Source organism: Charadrius vociferus, unplaced genomic scaffold (genome assembly GCF_000708025.1).
Source record: "Charadrius vociferus isolate BGI_N301 unplaced genomic scaffold, ASM70802v2 scaffold507, whole genome shotgun sequence".
NCBI classification, from domain to species: domain Eukaryota; kingdom Metazoa; phylum Chordata; class Aves; order Charadriiformes; family Charadriidae; genus Charadrius; species Charadrius vociferus.
In genome coordinates, this window is record NW_009649235.1 from 113660 (window position 1) to 133416 (window position 19757).

At 40.0% G+C, this 19757-nt stretch overlaps 1 protein-coding gene across 1 annotated transcript; it reads right to left on the reverse strand.

The window, feature by feature from the left end:
* Positions 1–5842: 5842 nt before the first annotated feature.
* ZRSR2 (zinc finger (CCCH type), RNA-binding motif and serine/arginine rich 2) lies at positions 5843–19365 on the reverse strand. The gene is made up of 10 exons (XM_009889027.1): positions 19346–19365; positions 17719–17798; positions 17489–17588; positions 17159–17267; positions 14491–14529; positions 12983–13098; positions 9903–10116; positions 7528–7583; positions 7242–7351; positions 5843–6615 (listed from the first exon to the last, which is right to left on the reverse strand). Exons 1-10 carry the CDS (start codon positions 19363–19365, stop codon positions 6134–6136), a joined length of 1326 nt encoding a protein of 441 aa, XP_009887329.1. The 3' UTR covers positions 5843–6133.
* Between the last annotated feature and the right edge of the window lie 392 nt (positions 19366–19757).

The window sequence follows — 19757 nt, forward strand, 5'->3', positions numbered from 1 at the left end:
AAAAAAAAAAATAAAAATCATTCCAAATAAGGAAACTGGTTTTAGATCTGATATTAGCTTACTCTTACCATAAACACAAGAAAGGAGTCTTACCATAAACACAAGAAAGGAGGTAGGCTTTCTGACTGTATCAAGAGGTGCATAATGAAAATTGGATACTTTTGAAGATGGGGGAAAAAATGAGCTTTACAAAAGGGACTTTTTATTATTTTCTTTCAAACTCTACAAATTAATTTGTATTTGTTGGTGTTTTATAGTTATGCTTTAATCGGTGTATAGGTACCTTTAAAAAAAACACACAGTAAGTGTCAATGTCATTTTAACTGCTTTTCTTGACTTGCACACGTGACACATCCCTTATGAAACTCCTCCGTGATATACAGTTTAACCAACTAATTTGCAGTGAGGGCTTTTAAATATTAGATTTGTATACTAGATTCACTGCAAATCGTGTAAAGTGATATCAAGTAGTGTTTTGACACTTGTAGCAGACTTTCAGTAATTATGGATGAAATCTGTTTCACTTGAGAAAATTTGATCCGTGTACGCTTTTGAGTTTTGAGGAGGCAGTGCCCCACTTTGGAGTAGCCAAGTTCTGCTGTGTCCCTGTATGGTCCCTGAGCTGGCGGGGCTGCCCCCCTCCCCTCCGGCCCCAGAACTTCACTCTAGGAGTCAACATTTCGGCTTGAGTTAGTAGTGCCACGTTTTCACAAAACTTAGCTTTGGCGTTGCTGCTGGAAGCAGTTGTGCGGTGCTAGCGCAAGCGCTTACACAGCCATCTGGAGAGCGAGACTCTGGGCTTGATGCCATCTCGGCTAAATTTAACCCCCTGGGAAAGGCTTAGTGTTGCCACTTGGAAGTCCCCGGATCCCAGATGCCAGTATAAATGCTTGTGGTGGCAGAAGGACCAGCTGGGGCAAGAGTGGAGGTCTGCATGTCTGGTGGCAGTGCCAGGGTAGAGCCTGTGAGCTCACACTGTTAGAATTTGGTGACTTGCGCCCTTTCTGGGATTTCGGCGTATCCCATTGCTAGAGACCGTTTTGAACCTAGGGCACGGAAACACAGTGGTGTGCATGTCCCCAGTGTACATCATGCAGGGATAGGTGAGGTAGAAGTGGTAGCAGAACGACCCTGTGTGTGAGATTGAAGTGGTAAAATTACTTTAAGTCAAACCTGAAGCAATTTTCTATGTATTAAAAATGTTTTTAAAGTTTACACTGTCACTTGTATGTGCTTGGCTGGAGTAAGCTTTGTTGTGATTGTGACAAATAAACTGTTTGACCTCTGTCTGTCACATTGGTTTAGTTGTAATAAATGTCCATTTTTACACCATTGCTTTGTGTTTATATGTAATTAGTTTTGGTTTTTGCAGAGGAAAGAAGAGGCTACTCAGTGCTAGCTTAAAAAAAAGGGAAATTTTATTACAGTGCTTAACCTGTTCTTCAGCACTTTATTAAAAAATGTGTGAGTATACTGTGTCCAAGATTAGTTATTTACATCCATTTAAGTTGTACAGAAAGCAATAAATTAGCAAGTTTTTGGAAGGCTTACCACATTAAACATGAAATTTATTCAAGTGAATGTTAAATCGATGCGGTAGTGCCACTTCATTTGAAAATTAAAAACAAACCACATGTTGATTGAGAGAGGGTTCTGGATAACACAAACTCGATATTCAGTTCCTTAAATGGAATTATGAGCAAGTCAATGCAACATTCACAATCCTAAGTCTCAACCAAAAATTTCTCAGATTAATCTGTTCTTCAGCTTTCTAAAAGAACTGAATTGCTTGATGTTACCAGCAAAAGCATGGGGAAAACTTGCCATTTAAAATTTTCTTAAATCTAGTATGAAACAAAATTTTGTTTCTTACATTTCCTATCTCATGGGGAAGGGGCAGGGGGAGCTAAAGAATCCATCAGAATTTCTGGATTGTTTAGGCAAGTGATTGTTGGCTTGCACGTCTTCAACTTCATCACTGAACCTTAGTCTTTAACTTGAAGAGGCCTTCCTAAACATCTGCTGTTCCTTTTGAGTCAAGGCCATGATGATGGTTCCCCTGTGGCTGCTTTTGTTAAGTTACCGTGTGCCATGGGTTATACTTGTTTGGCTTGCTTTGTGATCAGTCTCACAGTCCACTGAAATGTAACTTGTCAATGTTATCTCTCCTTTTTTTTTTAATATCAGAGCTAGATACTGAATTCAGCTGATAAGTCAGTGCTGAATAGACAGATATGTGGAATAACAGGGGTTTATTTTAATTATGATGAACTTACAGTGAAAGTAAAATCAGCTGCACTGTTTAGATGATGTAGGAAAGCAAATTAAGCTTTTAAGTTTATTAACTACCACAGACTTATGTTTTTGAAGAAGTGCTGATCCAGGACAGGAAGCAATAGCATCTTTAAGCAGGCTCTTGCATTTCTTTGGAAAAATGTTATTTAGCACACAGAAACGTCACTGGTAAACTTCAGGGCGATTTATGATACACAGAATGTGGTAATGCAAAACTGAATCTGAGAAAGACATGCTGTTATCAAAGGACATAACGCTGGGAAGTTACTTAGGATGCATTTCAGACCGTCTGCCCTATAAGCAAGGGAAGGGCGGGAGAGGGAAGGCCTTGGCATGTATGCGTGTTCCCCCTCCTAACAAACAAAAGCGTTCCCTCCAGCACGGGGGTGCCTGCTACCCCATCCCTCCTCACCCCCCGATGGTGGTGATGGTGGTCAGCTACTCCCGACAGGCAGGAAGGGCAATCACACAGAAGCAGCCACCAGGCAGGGCTCGAGGGCGTGCTGCTGCAAGGGGGCAAGCCCGCTTCCCAGCTGCCTAAATGCAGCTGGGCAGTAATACTGCCAGTGCTTACAAGAGTTCCCACCATGCCGTCATTATTCCCTGTCTGCCACTGGGAAAAGGTGGGAAGGGGGGGAGCAGTGCCTGTTGCCCATCCTGACTGGGAAATAGCTGCCTGGCGGGCCCTCCCAGGGGGACCCCCACTGCTGCCCTAACCAGCTTCTTGCAGCTCTCTGTAAACGCTTGCTTTCATCATCACTCTAAAGCACCTCAGTGACCGTTGCAGAATTCACAACTGAAAAAAGGAATTTTGAAAGCCACCGCTTTTAAGCAATCATTAAAAACAAAACAAAACTTGGCCAATATTAATTCACTTTGTAAGGTCCTTTTATGTGGAATATGCGGAATAACACGCAGTGAGAACAAGCTATTCCTTGCAAATTTAAATCCTTTCTGTGTTCTTCTGGGGCTTCTCCCCTTTGGAAAAAAAAAAGTAATTAAGCGTAACATTTAAGAACTTCTAGTCTCTTTGTTTCTTCGGAATAAATAGCTCACTCGGCTAATAAGGAAACACAAAACCATGCATATAACACTACTTAAGATTATGAAGCAGGGAAACAATACTTAAATATATGAACTCCGTAGTTAGGAAACGGGTTGAATTCCAGGTTTCATGCTAACAAATGCAAACTAAATGTCAGATCTACAGCACTGAATTTCTGTGTAATAAACAGACTGCATGTGAAAGTGAATGATAATTACAGCTACCAGCCCTACACTGCACAGGTACGGCCAGTAAGTTTGGGTCCAGACCTCAAGAAAAAAAGCTGAAGCTTCAGCCATTATAGTAGCAGAAATAAAGTCTATTTAAATTTTTACATGCATCTTTGAGCAAGTCTTTTTTTTGTAATTATAAGAACTTTTTTTTAAAAAAATACAGCAGCTCAGCTTCCCAGATCCCATTACAAAACCGTGGGGACAAGGAGGCTAATTACCTGTGGAATTCTCACGTGGGTCTTAGTTGGCACTTGGTTCCTAATCCTACAGCAGCCTCATTTGCTTATTTCACCCGACCAGTCACAGGTTCCCACCAGCCCTTCCACCGCTTCTGTGTGAGCTCGGTAGTTGACTCTGCTCAGATCCTGCTCAGCGATAGCCCGCCGCATGACACAGGAGGTACAACATACCACAGATGGCATAGGCCTGCTCTTCCACCCGAGAGCAGTAACCAGCAGGCAAGCTGACCAGCATGAGTTGTGGGACGCAAGGCAGCACCAGTGAAAGGAAGATACCGTCGGCCTGTGGTGGTGCCTCTCGGCAAGCAGGAAATGCCAGTCCAGTTCTGCTCCAGAGAACTGGACCAGAGTTTGCCATGTTCTGCACAAGTGACCCAACTAGGCAAGTGAGCATCTATGAAAAAATAGAAACCTCCAGGGGAAAATCTGTCTGTAAGGTCTAGTCAGAAAATGATACGTTATGAGAAACTGGTGGTCACAAATTTCTCAAATACAACTTAAAACTTAGTGCTGTCTATCCTCTGAAAGATGCCTTTCAAACAAAGTTATGATTTCAAAAGTTATGCTATTAAATTACAACTCCTACATCTGTTAATAACTAAAACATTCAATCAAATTAACTAAGCTACAATTCTGCCTACAGTTATGACAATATATAGTGAAAGTCGGGTTTGAACTGAACATCAATATATAGCACTTTTGCTGTATTACTCCGTATTGGACAACAGTTACACATGAAAGAAGGAAAATGTATAATCAGCATGCTAGGTGCAATATGCATTTAGAAAAGCAAAAATATATATATTATATCCAGAAGCAATGTTCATTCGCTCTTAACTATCCTGGGGGAAAAATGTTCTTGCTGTGAAGAATGCTATCTTGAAGTTTGGATATCCAGATTTTCTACAGGACTTTACGTTATAATGTTGGGAGTCATAACAACTATCTATTTGGGTGCACTTCATGTCTACTTTAGGCTTCTAACTTAGGTGGCCTCAACTGTACTCTAAAGGCAGAAGCACAAGTTCTTTGGAGAGGCGTAAGGGAGGGAGATATCTCTGCAGACCGCTCAGGGCACCTGCGCCTGCAGTGCCACAAGCTGTGCTCTCCAAGTGTCTAAGGATGCCTAGGCGCCTAAGTTAAATACCTGAAGTTAAACAGTGTGAAGTACAGTCCATCTAACAGCACAAATTTTTCATTTAAAAGGGAAGAAATATTTGTAAGGATTTATCTAGTCGCAGGTACTTTGCTAATATAGCTGTCATTTCAAAAAGGTTTTGTCCCGGTAACTTCATTTTTATGTACCCTACTCTCCACCTTGACCATAGGGAAGCTAGGCAGTAGGGTGCCTTAAACTGCTCGTAAAATGAGCCTGAAAAGGCTTTAAGTCCAGTCCTCCTCTACCAAAAGCCTAAAGTATTGTTTCAGTTATAAAACCTTCAGTTTCTTCAGCCACTCTGCAACCATCTTGAGCCTTTGCAACTACATATGTATCTTCCGTCTGGATGTGTGCTTCTCCACCACAGGTTAGGCTGGTTGTTTTCAACTCCAAATGGTACGTAACCAAAAAGGCATGCAAAGTATTTTCTGTCCTCACTCGAGGATTACAAGTGCATGGTCTCCATCTTACTTGGGGATTAAGGTACTGAATAAATTGATTGTTTTTCTGTGTACTTCTTACTTGGGTTTAGTCTACTGCAATCCCTACAGGCAATTAGCTCAGCAGCTCAGTCAGGGGAGAGAGAAAAATCCAACAGTTATGACCACAAAGCTACTACTGGGCAAGTATTGTACAATCAGACAGTGATGTCTTTTAGATCCCTTTTCTCCAACTCATAACATTATTATATTTACTTTGTCTAGAAAGAGATTTCCCATAAACAGACAGAAAATATAAACGGCAGTCTTCTACACAGACTTCAGTTTGCAGTATGCTGTGGTGTGAATTTACAGCACACTGGCTGTTCTGTACTAACTCCTTACAGGGACAGTAAACATTTAACACACACATAACACAGAAATAAGCATATACCAAATAAGCTTTACTTCTCTTTCTATTTGTACTCAGTATGCATCCAGATGTTGCAGCAGTTCGGAGGGACAGAGTAGCTAGAGTACTTGACATTCACACCTTATATAGGACTTAAACTTCCAATTTTCTGAATTGCTTAGCACACAATAAACTAGGTTCCTTTATTAGGAAGAAACATTTTAATGTGCAAGAACACTTTATTTGAAACTCAAATATATCTGGTGCCCTACTGGAAAGATTTCTTTGTCAGCTCTATGTTTGATCAATTAGCAACTTCTAAAAGTAATTCTCACTTTGTTTTGGGAGTTTCACTATTTTTTCCTCTGCTGCTCGATCTCTTTTTACCCCTGCTCCTGGATCGAGAGGAACTCCGACTTCTGCTCCTACTGCGTGTTCGACTATGACTTCTGCTGCGACTGCGGCCTCTCCTCTTCCTCCCCCTGCTGCGAGATCTCCTCCTTTCTCGACTTCTTGACCTGCCAGATCGGCGCCTTCTCTTGGTTTTGCGGCGATTCTTTTTTCTCTCTGATTCTCCATTTCTCCGGTAAGAATGATCTGGGCTTGGGCTGCCCCTTCTCCTTGACCGGCTGTAATAGTCATCACGATGGCTCGTTCTGTTTCTCCGTTCAGAGTTTTTAGACAACTGATTAGTCCGTTCAGGAGAAATACGTATGTCTCTATTGGCCTCCCAAAACTCATTGTTTGGATTTTTGAATACATGAAGAAAGTTGCAGTGTTTCCCTCTTGGACACTTCTGCCTTTCAAACAAGCCTGCAACAGATTAGGTTTTGCTTTTTTATGAACCAGACCTGTTAAATCTCTTTCTTCATTACGTACCTACTGGAAAGAAACTTAATCAACTGAATTTTGCTTCTTCAAACAGAAAAACATGCATCTGACCACCTATCAATTTAATTCACGTGAGAGTATTTTTCAATAAGTACTTTTACTGGAATTAACTTTCTAACAGCTATGAAGGTTTTAGCTTAAAATAATTTTCATAATTAATTTTACTACCTGAATTTAAGAATGTAAATACAGATAACTAAAATGTGATAGTTACTGCTAAGAAAGGTTGATGGTTGAGAAACTGCTGTTGCTTTTATAGAGATAAATTAGTACTTCCTGTAGTTTCACCTTAAGATTATTATTTTCAAAGCTAGGATCCAAACTTTCTTTTCCAGTCCAAGGTAAATCCACTAAAATGATTCAGACACTTAGGTGACACGATACAAATATTCCCTTTGTTTCCTAGATCTACACAAGCAAGTTACCATACACGTCTTCCAAACAGAAATGAACTTCAACATTAGGCAGATCTGAAAGCTACAAGCTAATTCCCTCTTTTTCACTTCCATAAGTGCGCCTCCTCTTTTCCAAGTGTTTACGTGACTCACCACATATAGCAGTTTTCCATCTTGTCACAGGACAAAATTCACAATGAAGCTGTCGGCCTGCATACCATCGTCCACTGAATAAAGCAAGAGCTGCCTGACAGTCCTTCTCCCTTTAAAAATTAAAAATTACACATAGCATTCTCATCACACAATCATTTAAGATGTTACTTACCAATTTTAGGCTCCCATTACAGTATGAGAATGAATCACTTGAATTATACAAACAGCGTTTATTACTGGACTTTGGAGTTTAGTTCTAAACCTTAGTAAGACTGCAAGTACTTACGACTGATACTGGACATACACGTTTCCTCGCAGGTGAGGCTCGTAGTTGCAACTGACCTAAGGGGATGGAAACATTAAATTAGCACAATGGAAAGTTTATGCTATACAGCAGCTCACGCATGTTGAGGCGGCAGCCATTCCCATTTATGACAGCTAATCAGTACAAACTTACATGTGATTTTCTTCCGAATGCTTAGTTTTAGCCAAAAAAAGGTTTGGGGAAAAAAAAGAAAAGCAGCACTTCGGGTTTATGTTTGAGTGTTTCCAGCATTATGCTTTGATTAACACTGGGACCTCTGCTGCACTTAGCCCACAAGACAACTTGTACTTAATTGCCTCGCACTTGTCTGGGCCAACCCTACTGTGCAACAGCCAAATCCTGCTCTGAAAACAATTAGTAGTATCCTCATGTGGAAATGTGGGATTCATTATGGTAAGAGAATTGTTAGAGCAATTTACCTTCGCAGCACCCCTGCGAGATGAGTTACAAAAGCTGAAGACACTGGCTTTCACTGTACAGTTCTGAAACACCTTTTTTTCATAATAATTTAGCATTCAAAATATATCTAAAGCTCTCAAAAATACACAGTTTCACTTCCAAAAAGCTTGTTGCTATTTACAAAGGAAACAGGCAGGCCCAAGCAGGCCAGACCCCAGTTCTCCAGGGCAGAACTGTGAGCCCAGCTCTTTTGCCCCTAGGCCTCTTCTGATATCTGCACCAAATGAGGTAAGTGGCTCCTTCATCACCGAACCCTGACTGAACCTCAGAGAACACCTCTCTGTGCACTGGATCAGGCAAGAGCTTCAGACACAAGGACAAGCACTTGCGTAATTAAATATTACAGCAGAAGCCGTCAAAACTATTTGAGATAAACAACGTCAACACAAGAACAAGCAAGAATGATTTCACCACAGACGCTTTTGGGTGGGAAAAGTGTGCTTTGTAAGGATCAGCTGGATTCTTGAGTAGCTTCCCAGAAAGAACAGCAAGAATAAAACCTTGGGCTACATTGGAAAGGGAAGTCAGCTGAAGAGGGTGTGTATAATCTGATTCTAAATGGTAGCAGAGACTCACCTCAATCACAGTTAAGATCCCTGCAGCCAACACATAATTTCTAAGTATCTCTAATATAATGAAAATGCCCATGAGGATCATATTACAGTTGCACAAGTACTTCAGAAGCTAAGAAATGCCACACTAAAAGCTTTTACCCTGTTATTAGTCATAGGGTCCCAAGCTTGTGCAACTTAGCACAGTTGCATATAACTATACAAAGTCGAGGATCCGAGTTTGATGGTAAGACAGCATTTCAACCCACAGTCCATTGGGAATCTACATCCTGTCTTCTAGGATGGAGCACAGCTTCCTAATATCCCATGAGTCAAACTATGGAGGGGATATGGCTCCAAACAAGTGAAGGTTTCTCACCTATAAAACTCATTATACAGCTATTGAAAATTCACTTTTTCTACTTTCCTCTTGCTTGAAATGCTAATACAATCTCAGTTCTGAGGCAGCTGTCAGTAGAGGGAAACAAAAGGAGTAAAGGCACTGCGTGCCTCCTGGTGACTGCAGGAAAACACTCAGGAACGGTGAGCACAAAGTGATGCTGCAGTAGGTTCTGCTACAAGGAGATTTCACTGTCCAAGCTGCACGTTTTGAGGCAACATGGGACTGTTAACACACATCATTCATCTCCGAGGTCTCCATTTACAGGTTCCTCTTTTTCCCCCCCAAGATATCATAATATAAACGGGAAAAAGTCAGGAAAGAACATTAAGCAAACCAAATGCAGAAACTAAGAATGGATAACAAATCTCGACACCATTTACGTAACTTACCTTTTTATGTCTTCCTACCCAAATATCTACTACCTTTTCAGTTCATTGTCATTTGATTTGATTTTATCCAACCAGTCCTAAAATGACATCGTTTGGGTGTATACTCCAAATACATTTTATACGCCCATTTCATTCCTTTAGCACAAATACCATAGCCCAGATATATTTATATTGTCTAACAGTGTTAGTGGACTCTCTGGGGCTTATCACGGGCTACATAAAGAAGGGACTGTGAGGTAAGCAGACTGCTTAGCAGCATGAATAACTTGCGATATAAAAGCACAAGCTTTTATAACAGTTCAGGGGAATGGGAGAGAAGATTCACCCAGAGTAAAACAATGCTGTGTAACAGCAGTGACGAGTTTACAGGTAACATGAGAGATGCACAGTTTGTTGTGAGGACATTGTACAGCTCTCTAATGTACATGGGATTTAACTAGGGCATGCTGGACAGAATTCCTGTTAAGGCTAGTAAAACACAAATTATGTGGTATACATTAAATATTTAACAAGCTGTTACATTCAGATGCATACCTTGAATTGAACAACCTTCCCCACGTTCTGAAACTCGGGGAGCACGTCCTCATAGAACTCCAGGAACTGCTGGTAGGTCTCCTCGTCACTGTACTCGAGACTTGCGTCTGTGTCATAGTCATCTCTCCGGCACTGCTCCATGCCAAAAGTAATGAACATCCCTCGGACGAGTAGTGTCTTACTAGATGTTGGATAGTTATGCTTGCGAGAACACCTGGACATTTGTAGTGAGGAACGAAAAATGAAAAGATCAGCACTTTCAGCAGAAGATGCACTTGTTGAAATTTGAAACACTTGCTATTTTGAGTAACAGCTATTACAAAAGAAAATCCATTAGTGGACAATCAACATATTTCAATTATTAAAACAAATCTTTTGGAAGTGAGTTTCTGTGTAATCTTAATGCTTTCTGCCACGCACACATTCTTGCTGAAAAAAGCATGCCTTCAAAAGCTATAGATACAAGTAGCATAATAAGAGCTAAAGTGATTTCTCTTAGGCTACTGGGGTTAAATGTGTTCTCCATTTCTGAAGGGCTTTACAAGAAGACTACTGACAATCTTTTAAGACATTTTAATGCAAGACTCCACTCTTCTTTTTGCACACTGAACAACTTTTACTGAAGTTGTTCTCATCATATGGGGGTGTGGGGAGAGGGAGTGAGGAAGGCAAGCACTTTTAGACCCGAAGTTGGATGAGTACAAGATCGATATTTTTCCACTGCTAAAGAAAATTATTCTTCTAAGTAAGTCTTATCTTAACATGCATCTTCTTGGCAGCCATAAAAGTATTAGGTCTCCCTCACCATTCATCAAACTTAGGCTACCTCCCTCACGTGCTGAAATACAGTTCTCCCCTACAAACCTTTAGATTCAGTGAGAACACAGATGTTAGTCTCCATGTTTATATTCACTGTGCTTTATGATCTCTGTTTCAAACGCTTCCCCAAGCGACTGGGTCATGCACTCCCCAACACATTTCTCCTTTTCATGGCACGATCAGAAAAACAGTCAGACTAGTCTACTCTCTTATCTAGCACTGGCAAAGCACAGACGAATTGGAGGGAGGTCAGGTTTCAAAATAGGCAATTACAACCTAGACTTCAGATAGACTGGATGTCAGTTCTGACATCGTCAGTCAGAAATTGACTCTCACTTTCTGGTTAGTACCTTAGACTTAAAACAACAAAAAACAGAACTCCCAAACCAAAACTAAAACCAGAGACAAATTGGTGGTTTGGGTTTTTTTACATTTTAGAAGCTGCCTCATTTCACTCTTCAATTTGAATGACAGAACTCAAAGTTTTATATCCAACCAATATTGTCTCTACACAAAATGAATATAGCAGATGACAAAACAAAGGGAACCCCAAGGAAAATGAACGGCCCAAAATCCAGTATTACTACAAAGTATTAAAACTTGAATTAATGGGGAAATTAAACACGGTGAACTCAGTTTTAGCTTCTTCAAGACATAGTGAGCTTCGACAAAACTCAAAAATTATTTTATTGATAATATTGGCTCTCAATTTTTCACCATTGTGGTCCATTTCAGCTTCCAACCCATTCTTCCAGTCCTTATCGTAGCTGTATCTCAGGCCTTCCAACACCAGAGGTTAAAAAGACCAGAATATGAAGGAAGCATGTATGTGAGGAGAACGGAAGATGAAGGAGAGGTAGCTGAGATCAACAACTACAGACAGATGAGAGAAGAAGGGCAGAATAAGATGTATCTCGGTATTTATTTGCCGAGCCTATTCATAGTTCAAAGCAAAACTGATTTTTACCCAATCCATAATTAATCCAAGGAGGTCACCTCTGGAACAAAAATACTGCAAAGAGCTAAACATTTGAAAAGTAAAAATGCTGTCTGTAGTGAAACAGCTGGCTGAAGTTTTATATAGGAATTCAAGACATATTTCAGAATTGAAAAAAGATGTGGACTTCAAGCTTCCATAGAGTTAAATTATCACATAATTATCCACAATATACATCACACTAGAACAAATTACCTCTAGGACAAAGAAAACTGCACTAGCTGGACCACACACATTTCAGTGATGCAAGTTAGTAAAAGAACCTTATTAGTTTATGCTGAAGATTCATGTAATAAATATCAGTCTTTCCCTGATGAGCTATTGTTCCTCCTTAACACACACAAAAATTCAGGGATTTCCTAGCTGGAGGCTGCATTTGGGTCATCATCTTTAATGGCTACCAATGAACCTGTACTCCATGAACCCATTTATACTTCTGGCTTCCTCTGTGTCCTCTGGTAACAAGTTTTGCCATTTGTTCCATATGAGAAAAGCACCTTTTTTTTTTTTTTTTAGCTGGTAAACAGTCAGGGACACCTAATTAAAATGTTTCACAATAAAGCAAATAATCCTTCCCATCCTACTTACGAGTTCAATGTTCATCTACCACTGCCCTCTTTCATCATTGCTTTGAAAGCAGAGTCTAGACCAGTTAGCCACTCCTCCTACAGAAACTGTTTTTCATCTCTGATCATCCTGCTGTCCTTCTCACATCTCGCCTTTTACTATGTTTCTCTTCCCAGATAGGACACCCGTAACAGTATACAAGAATCAAGAACGAATGTATTATGCATGTAAGCTATATCATGCAAGGTACACAACAGCTTTCCCAACTGTGCAGATTGTCTTAACTTGCTTTAGTCCATTTAAAATTTGATTTTATTTTTTAAATAATGCGGCATATGCAAATTAGACAAGATTAAAAAAAACCCATCTGACGTATCAGGCCTATACTAATAACAGAAATCAAATATATTCTGTCTGAATATACCTGTGCATGTGTCAGAGCTAAGGAAAAGTCAGTTTGACCAATGTAACCAGAATGCACCATCAATAATATGCCATAACAATACAGAGTTCAATTCCAGACAGGCAACGCTTTTGCTCTTAATGTCTAGTTCCATCATGAATAACAGAACCACATCCAAATACATGAAAGTAATGCATGTAGCAATTTTTCTTCAGTTTGCATATGACCTAATGAAGTTGCTTCCCTTTAATCTCTCCAAAGCACTTCTATACCAGTAAATATTCAATTGATTACCTGTCTCCAAATCGGCAGGAACCTGTTTTAATATAGAACGGACAATTCGCTCTATCCTTCTCTGTTCCTATATTCTCTGGGGGCTCTGGGTTATGCCAGGTCACACCATTCTCCAGCTGTGGAAAAAACAGTAAAATACACAGAAGTTAGAAAACGATAAAGAAATGTTTTGTCAAAATAAAACTACCAATTAAATCCACATGCAATTATGAGCACTGTATTACTACAATGCAAGCTGAACCTATTTTAAGCATTGTTTTAAAAAGCTGCCCAGTGCCTTGGGTTTCTAATAATGGAAACCTTTTTTCTTGATAATTGTTTAGTTTTAAGAACAAGTCTATATTCATTATTTCTTTTTAACAAAACAAAAATCACCAAACTGGATGTTTGAATGCCTTGAATGACTACAAACAAAACACGCATTTTGATTTTGTTAGCCAACAGATCTGTAAAGCTGACTAGCCTAAGTTCTCCTTTTAAATCAACAGAAAACTGTTTATTTACAAGCAGCATTTGACCCCACTACCAGTGCTGTTCATGACTCGCAGCTATAATTTTCTTTCAACAAAACACCACTGTCACTTCAACAGTGTCAACAGAAAGTAACTGAACCCTGAACTGATACTAAACGAAGTCTCCAACATACCATATTTTTGCCTATTGCCTGGCAGAAATGGCTGCTAATACATCTTGAGCTCTGGGCAGGTAATAGTTCAGAGCATTCTTCTACCCATGAAATAAAGAGTTTGGTTCCCTACCTAAACGACTATTTAAATATAATTTGGAACGGAATGCAACTCCAATGTAGCTATGGCAATCAACATACAATGGGTTAACAAGGCTAAAAATTTTCAGATTCACGCAGTACTTTAAGCAGAGCAAGAATCTTCACAAGTTTAACCATATGACAAGGATAAAAGGCAAAACTATTCCTTAAGACAACAGTAAAAATTGAATTAATCCTCTCTACGATTCATATAAAGACTGCAGTTTTCTTTACTACACGCTGCTAGCTTGAGATCCATGCTCTTCCAGGCACCAGAGCAGTCACCTTCTCCCTCTCCCACCTTTTTTTTTTTTCCCTTAAGGATCTGTGCCCTCCTCTACTGCTGAATCCTTTTATATAGAGCTTGCCATCTGCTTAAAAGGCAAGTTTGTCTTGCCACCCAGAAGGACTAACAGATTCATTTAGAGTTCTAATTCACAAATAAACCATCACTCATAGTGTTTTTTTTAACAGCACACACCAGTATTTCCAGATTCCTTTTGCCTCAGATCTCCTGAACAGGAATAAGCATGCACAACTGCATTGCCACCAACCAGCCGGAAATACGCTTAATTATGTTGCACCCAGTAAATAATTGTTTACAGCTCATGCAAGACACTACATATTAAATTTATTCAGGCCATTAGGTTCTTGAGAGCAGATGGACAACACGCTAGAAGGCAAACACTGAATGGCAATTAAATTACTTTTCAGTTCTTTTTCAAAAAGTCTCTGAGCATACCTGGCTTTCAGCTTGATCCAGCATCCTCTGCACAGCTGCCTATAAATGGTGCAAACACAGGACTAGTGAAAACCCTGAGGACACGCAAAACATCTGGTTTCTTTAGTTAAGAACCTAATTTATAATACTCAATGATTATACATAATAAAAGTTTGATGGGGTTTGCTTTAAAAACAGAAGTTTTACTTTTGCTTTGTAGCAATTCATGTACTACAAAGCTGTTAAAGGATACATCAGACAAGACCCTCATGTAGATGATTTTCTAATCTAAATGCTAGACGACTTGAAAAGTTTAATTTTCTTCTTTTTTAGAACTACCATTCAACTATTGAATACTTAAATATATCTCCTGCCCTAGTACTTGTCTCGTTACAGTTAAGTTCATAATCATTTGGCTGCACTAAACTTTTTAACTTAGAACGTTCTATGTAACGCACAGAAAAACACATTGCTTAGGGAGCCTCTGTTAAAACAAAGCATGGAACTGTTAAGAAACTTTTGTATCATACGTTCACTGTATCTAGCCTTCCAAATATAGGAAAACAATGAGGATATTCTTTCCCTTCCTTCTTCTAAGTGGGCTGAGCAAAACAATAAAGTCAGTCTCCAAAACTGGCAGAAAATTAGTTCTAACAAATTATTCTAGGATGTTCTAAGAAAAAAAAGACATTTAAACATAACCAACATAGGAAAATATGCTAGCATTGTTCTAATTTGTAAGAGAATTAATTAAATTTTAAAAAGAGGAAGAGCAAATGAAAATAAAAAAAATGCAATCCAAGATGAGGACCCAGACAGCATCTGGTACTAATCATCAAGGATGTCAGGTATTAGCCACCCTATTAAAGAAAAACAAACCAAACCAACAAAAACCAAAACCAAACCCCCACCAAACCAGAAAATTTTCTCATCTTAAGGAGAGAATTTTTTTTTTTTTTTTTAATCAGTAAGCTAGAGTTTGAATAAATTGCTGTTTCAAGAGACAGGACAAATCAATTGAACAACTTTCCACTGCTGAAATGGGTGGCTCCACTCCCAGCTGGGAGCTCAGTTGCCCACTGTGTGCCTGTCAATGCCCTTTCTGAACAAATTTACCTTGCTAAACCAGTAAAATAGTAATCCAGAAAAAAACCCACAAAACAAAACAAACAAACCAACAACCAGGGAACCAAATTAGCCCACTGAAGGCTTGTGCAAACCCAGACACAAGGAGAAGGAAGGAACAAAATCCCACTGTTACCATCATTCAACTCCCTTGGAACTATATCTCAACCTTAAAAAAAAAAAACAAACAACCAAAAAAAAAAACCCACCACCAACAAACCTGCGACCATCATTTGCTCTCCCTACTCTGCAGAGAGAAATGGACACAACTCAAGAGGAAGTAAGACAGGAAATACAACAACTGCTGTTCTTTTTCATTCCTCATGCAAGTGTTACGCAGTCAGTGACACAACCAACTACTAAATGCAGGAGACAATATTGTTTGCTCCTGTCTCTTCTCCTGCTGTGGCTACCAGACCCAGTAGCAAGACACCTCCCAGTGAAATGACTAGAATCTTTTGTGATTGTGGAGAAGCTAAAATGACCGGATCCTAGAAAGCTGTAATCACCCTTTACTGGCGATAGGCCAGTCCTCATGTTGGATGTCTGTACAGGACATCTTACATCCAGGCCATTCAACTTCTAAAACTTAAGAATGTATTGGTAACAGAAATGTTATCAATGACTAGTATCTTCAGTATCATTTCTTTCTCTACCCAAGGAGCTCTGAAAAAAAAGATACGTCCTGTGGATGAGTCAGGTAAAGAAGAGCTGTAATGTATCTTTCGATTAAGAACTGTGTTAAGGAACAGCAGCAATGTAATTCTATATTCCATATCCTCATTGGGCATTTACTTCAACACTGACTGTGTTCAACTGGGACATTAAGTAAGGATTATCTTTAACGCATGATGCAAAAAGTGCACATATCAGAACCTGCATTCACAGTGTGCCTTTGTATTTAACTGATGTAAAAAATTACAAACTATGAACAACGAGATACATTAAAACTAGTTACCCTTCTAGGTATATGGATTTACAGTGAATAATAGTTTCAGGAATTTAGACGGAATGGAGAGAAGAAGTAACTACAACATTTATACATTTGCTAATTAGAATAAAATCCCCGTCAACATGCATAGATTGTTGCATCTGATAATGTAAGAGGATATGTAACATGTTTATCCTCCCACTGCCAGGAAATCACCTCTCTCTCTCTCTTCTCCTGTTGCTTCTGCTGTGCCACTTCTCTCTCTTTTCTTTGCTGCTCTTCCCATTCTTCTTTGATCTTCCTCTTTATGATAAAAAAATATTGTAAAAAATTATTTAAGGAAACAAATGCTCTATAATCAGTCAGATTCTAAACTATCGTATTGTATTAAACTCCTTGACCATTAAGTTTTCATCCAGTCATAAGCAACTAAATCTCTGGGCAAAAGCCCCTTTAAAGGCTCTTCTTTTCTTCTCCTTTTTAATTTTGCTCTTCTAGAATGCAAGAAAGAAGAGCTCATGCTTTCAAACATACCAACATCAAGAAAACTGGGTCCACTACAGAACAGTAAAAGATATTACACTAAGTCTACCTTATTGCCAGACACAACTGTAACACTCAGTTATACATCACCTCTTCTTCTTCTTGACGTTTTCTTGCAGCCTCTTCTTTTTCTTTCTTAAGCTTGAACTCTTCTTGGGCCTTTTCTTCTCTCAGCAACCACTGCTCATGTAGTTTTTGTCTACCAAGGAAACCAGACACCATTTAAACAAAATTTAATGACTATCTATAACTGGTGCAATTGTCATGCATACAATTCAAATTTATTAGTTCAGCAATAATAGCCTAAAAGATACAAAAAGGATTCTGTTTTACAGAATATATTGAAACTTTCCAAAGCATCAAAATGGAATTGACCACAAATGTAGCTACTGCATAAATGGCATTTTCTAGATTTTTCACCTTTCTGCCTCAAGTTTTTTTTCTTCTTCTTCTTCTTCCTCCTCTTCTTCCAGTTCCTCCTCTTCCTCCTCAGACACCGATTCATCTTTTTCTGTAGCTTCTAAGAAAAAACACAAAACAATGCATCTAAATAACTGGATGTTATAGTCAGCAAAGTTACACAAAATTATATTCTTTTAATAAAGAATCACTACTAGTTCCACTGACAATACAAAACACCTCACAGTTACCTGAGTCCCTTAGTTTGGCAAGTGCCTGTCGCTTTTTTTTTCGCTTTTCTTTCTTCAGAATAGCTCTGTATTTTTGATGGCTGGAGATGAGAGAATATTAGTTACGTTAAAGCAACCAAAGGATTTTTACGGTCATACATGTGCTCTATTTACACCAGGAGTACAAAACCCCACCCACAAACTGCAAAATTAACAGCTATTCATATGAAACAGTAACTCTACAAGGGCATCTGACATGACAGTTGTCCTGGTTTCTTCCTAGTAGCTGCTGTGTTTTGGATTTAGTATGAGAATAACGTTTGATAACACATACTGGTTTTGTTGTTGCTACGTATGTTTACAGTAAGTCAAGGACTTTTTCAGCTTCCCATAGAAGCTGAGAGTGAGCATAGGCAGGATAACCTGGCCAAAGGAATATTCCATACCATAATCATGCTCAGTATACAAATGCAGATTGGCCAGGGGACAGGAATCTGTGATCGCTGCTCAGGACAGACCGGGCAATTGATCATCAGATGGCGAGAGCAATTTGTGTTGCATCACTTTATTTTGTATATTCCTTTACCATTATTATTATTATTGTTGTTATTTTTCTCTTCTGTTACTGTTCTATTAAACTGGTTTTATCTCAACCCATGAGGGTTTTTTTCCCCTCCTTTTTCTCCCTCTTCTCCCTACCCTACTGGGGGGATGAGGAGGGGAGTGAGTGAACAGCTGCATGGTCCTTGTTGCCAGCTGGCGTTAAACCACAACAACAATGAAATCCGTGGGTATGCTGTTAGAGCTGCATGCAGACAGCAGCAACAATTACATTCGGACACAACACAGAGGGTCTCATGCTTCTTGTGCTCTGCAGTACTTGACGTTATCACCAACTCCATGAAATCTCCCTTAGTTCCTGAAATTTGGTCACTAGTTAAGATGAGGGAGAAAAATCTGGGGATGTCCTACCCTATAATTTCGGCACATCTGTCAGCACATTCTAGTCTTCCTCTCTTTTACAGAGTATGAAATTTTAAGTCCCTTCCCGTTTCCCTTGATATTCTTTAAAGACAGCAGTCTTAATATATAGATAAAAAAAGCAGATCTAACTACCACCACAGATAACACTCAGGTCTACTGTTCTGCTACTGAAGGTTGGCCAGACTCATCCTTGCTTGTCTGACAGCTCTGCAAGGCTGCCTAGAAACAGCACCATGCTTTTACTATGGTTAAAAATCCTCTAAGTACCTGAAAGCCTTCTCATATCCACCCCTTTTCTGTCATTTTTCACTCCAGCTCTCTTCTTCTAGCCAGTTCGTAATTGAAAAATAGGAGGGAGGGATGATCTTCAACTCTTGTCATTCTGCCAAGCCAAATATTCATGGGAGATCAAAATCTTCCCATTTCGGAGTATGCAATTTTAAGATTCCATAGGTATAACTCAGATAGCCAAAACCTCAGCCGCATCTCTAGCCCTTCCGTTCACCATCTGCACACTTGTGCATGCCATCAGTAACACCATGGTGATTATCCCGGCAGCAGAGTGCTCGCCCTCAAAGACTAATGCCAGACCATATGCTCTGCCCACATCTGAGCCTTCTACCTTTGATGAAGCAAAGTCTGGCAGCTCCTCCTGTAATGTCACCTGCCTGAAACGAATCTCATCTCCTCAGCAGGTACCTAGGGCTGACAAGCGAGGATACCTCCTTCGCGGTTCCTAGGCTTTCTTAGGTGCTCCAAGGAAGGAAGAAACTGAGCGACTCTCCCCACTCCCCGGCCACAGCAGCACACGAGGAGGTGGGCAAATAGCTGAAAGTGCAATGACCAGCGGTTCCCGAGCCGCTGCGGGGCTGAGCCTCGCCTCCCCCTCCAGCCGCACGGCACTGGACAACCAGGCCGCTCCAACAAGCAGGGGCGCAGCCGCTTGCAAAGACCTGGAGGCCTGGACCGGAGACCCCGTCATCTGCGGAGGGGGCCGGACGCGGCCCAGCCCACCCCAGGCACACGCACACCGGCTGCCTCCTTGCTCCGCAGCCTCCGCCGAGCCTCACACCCCC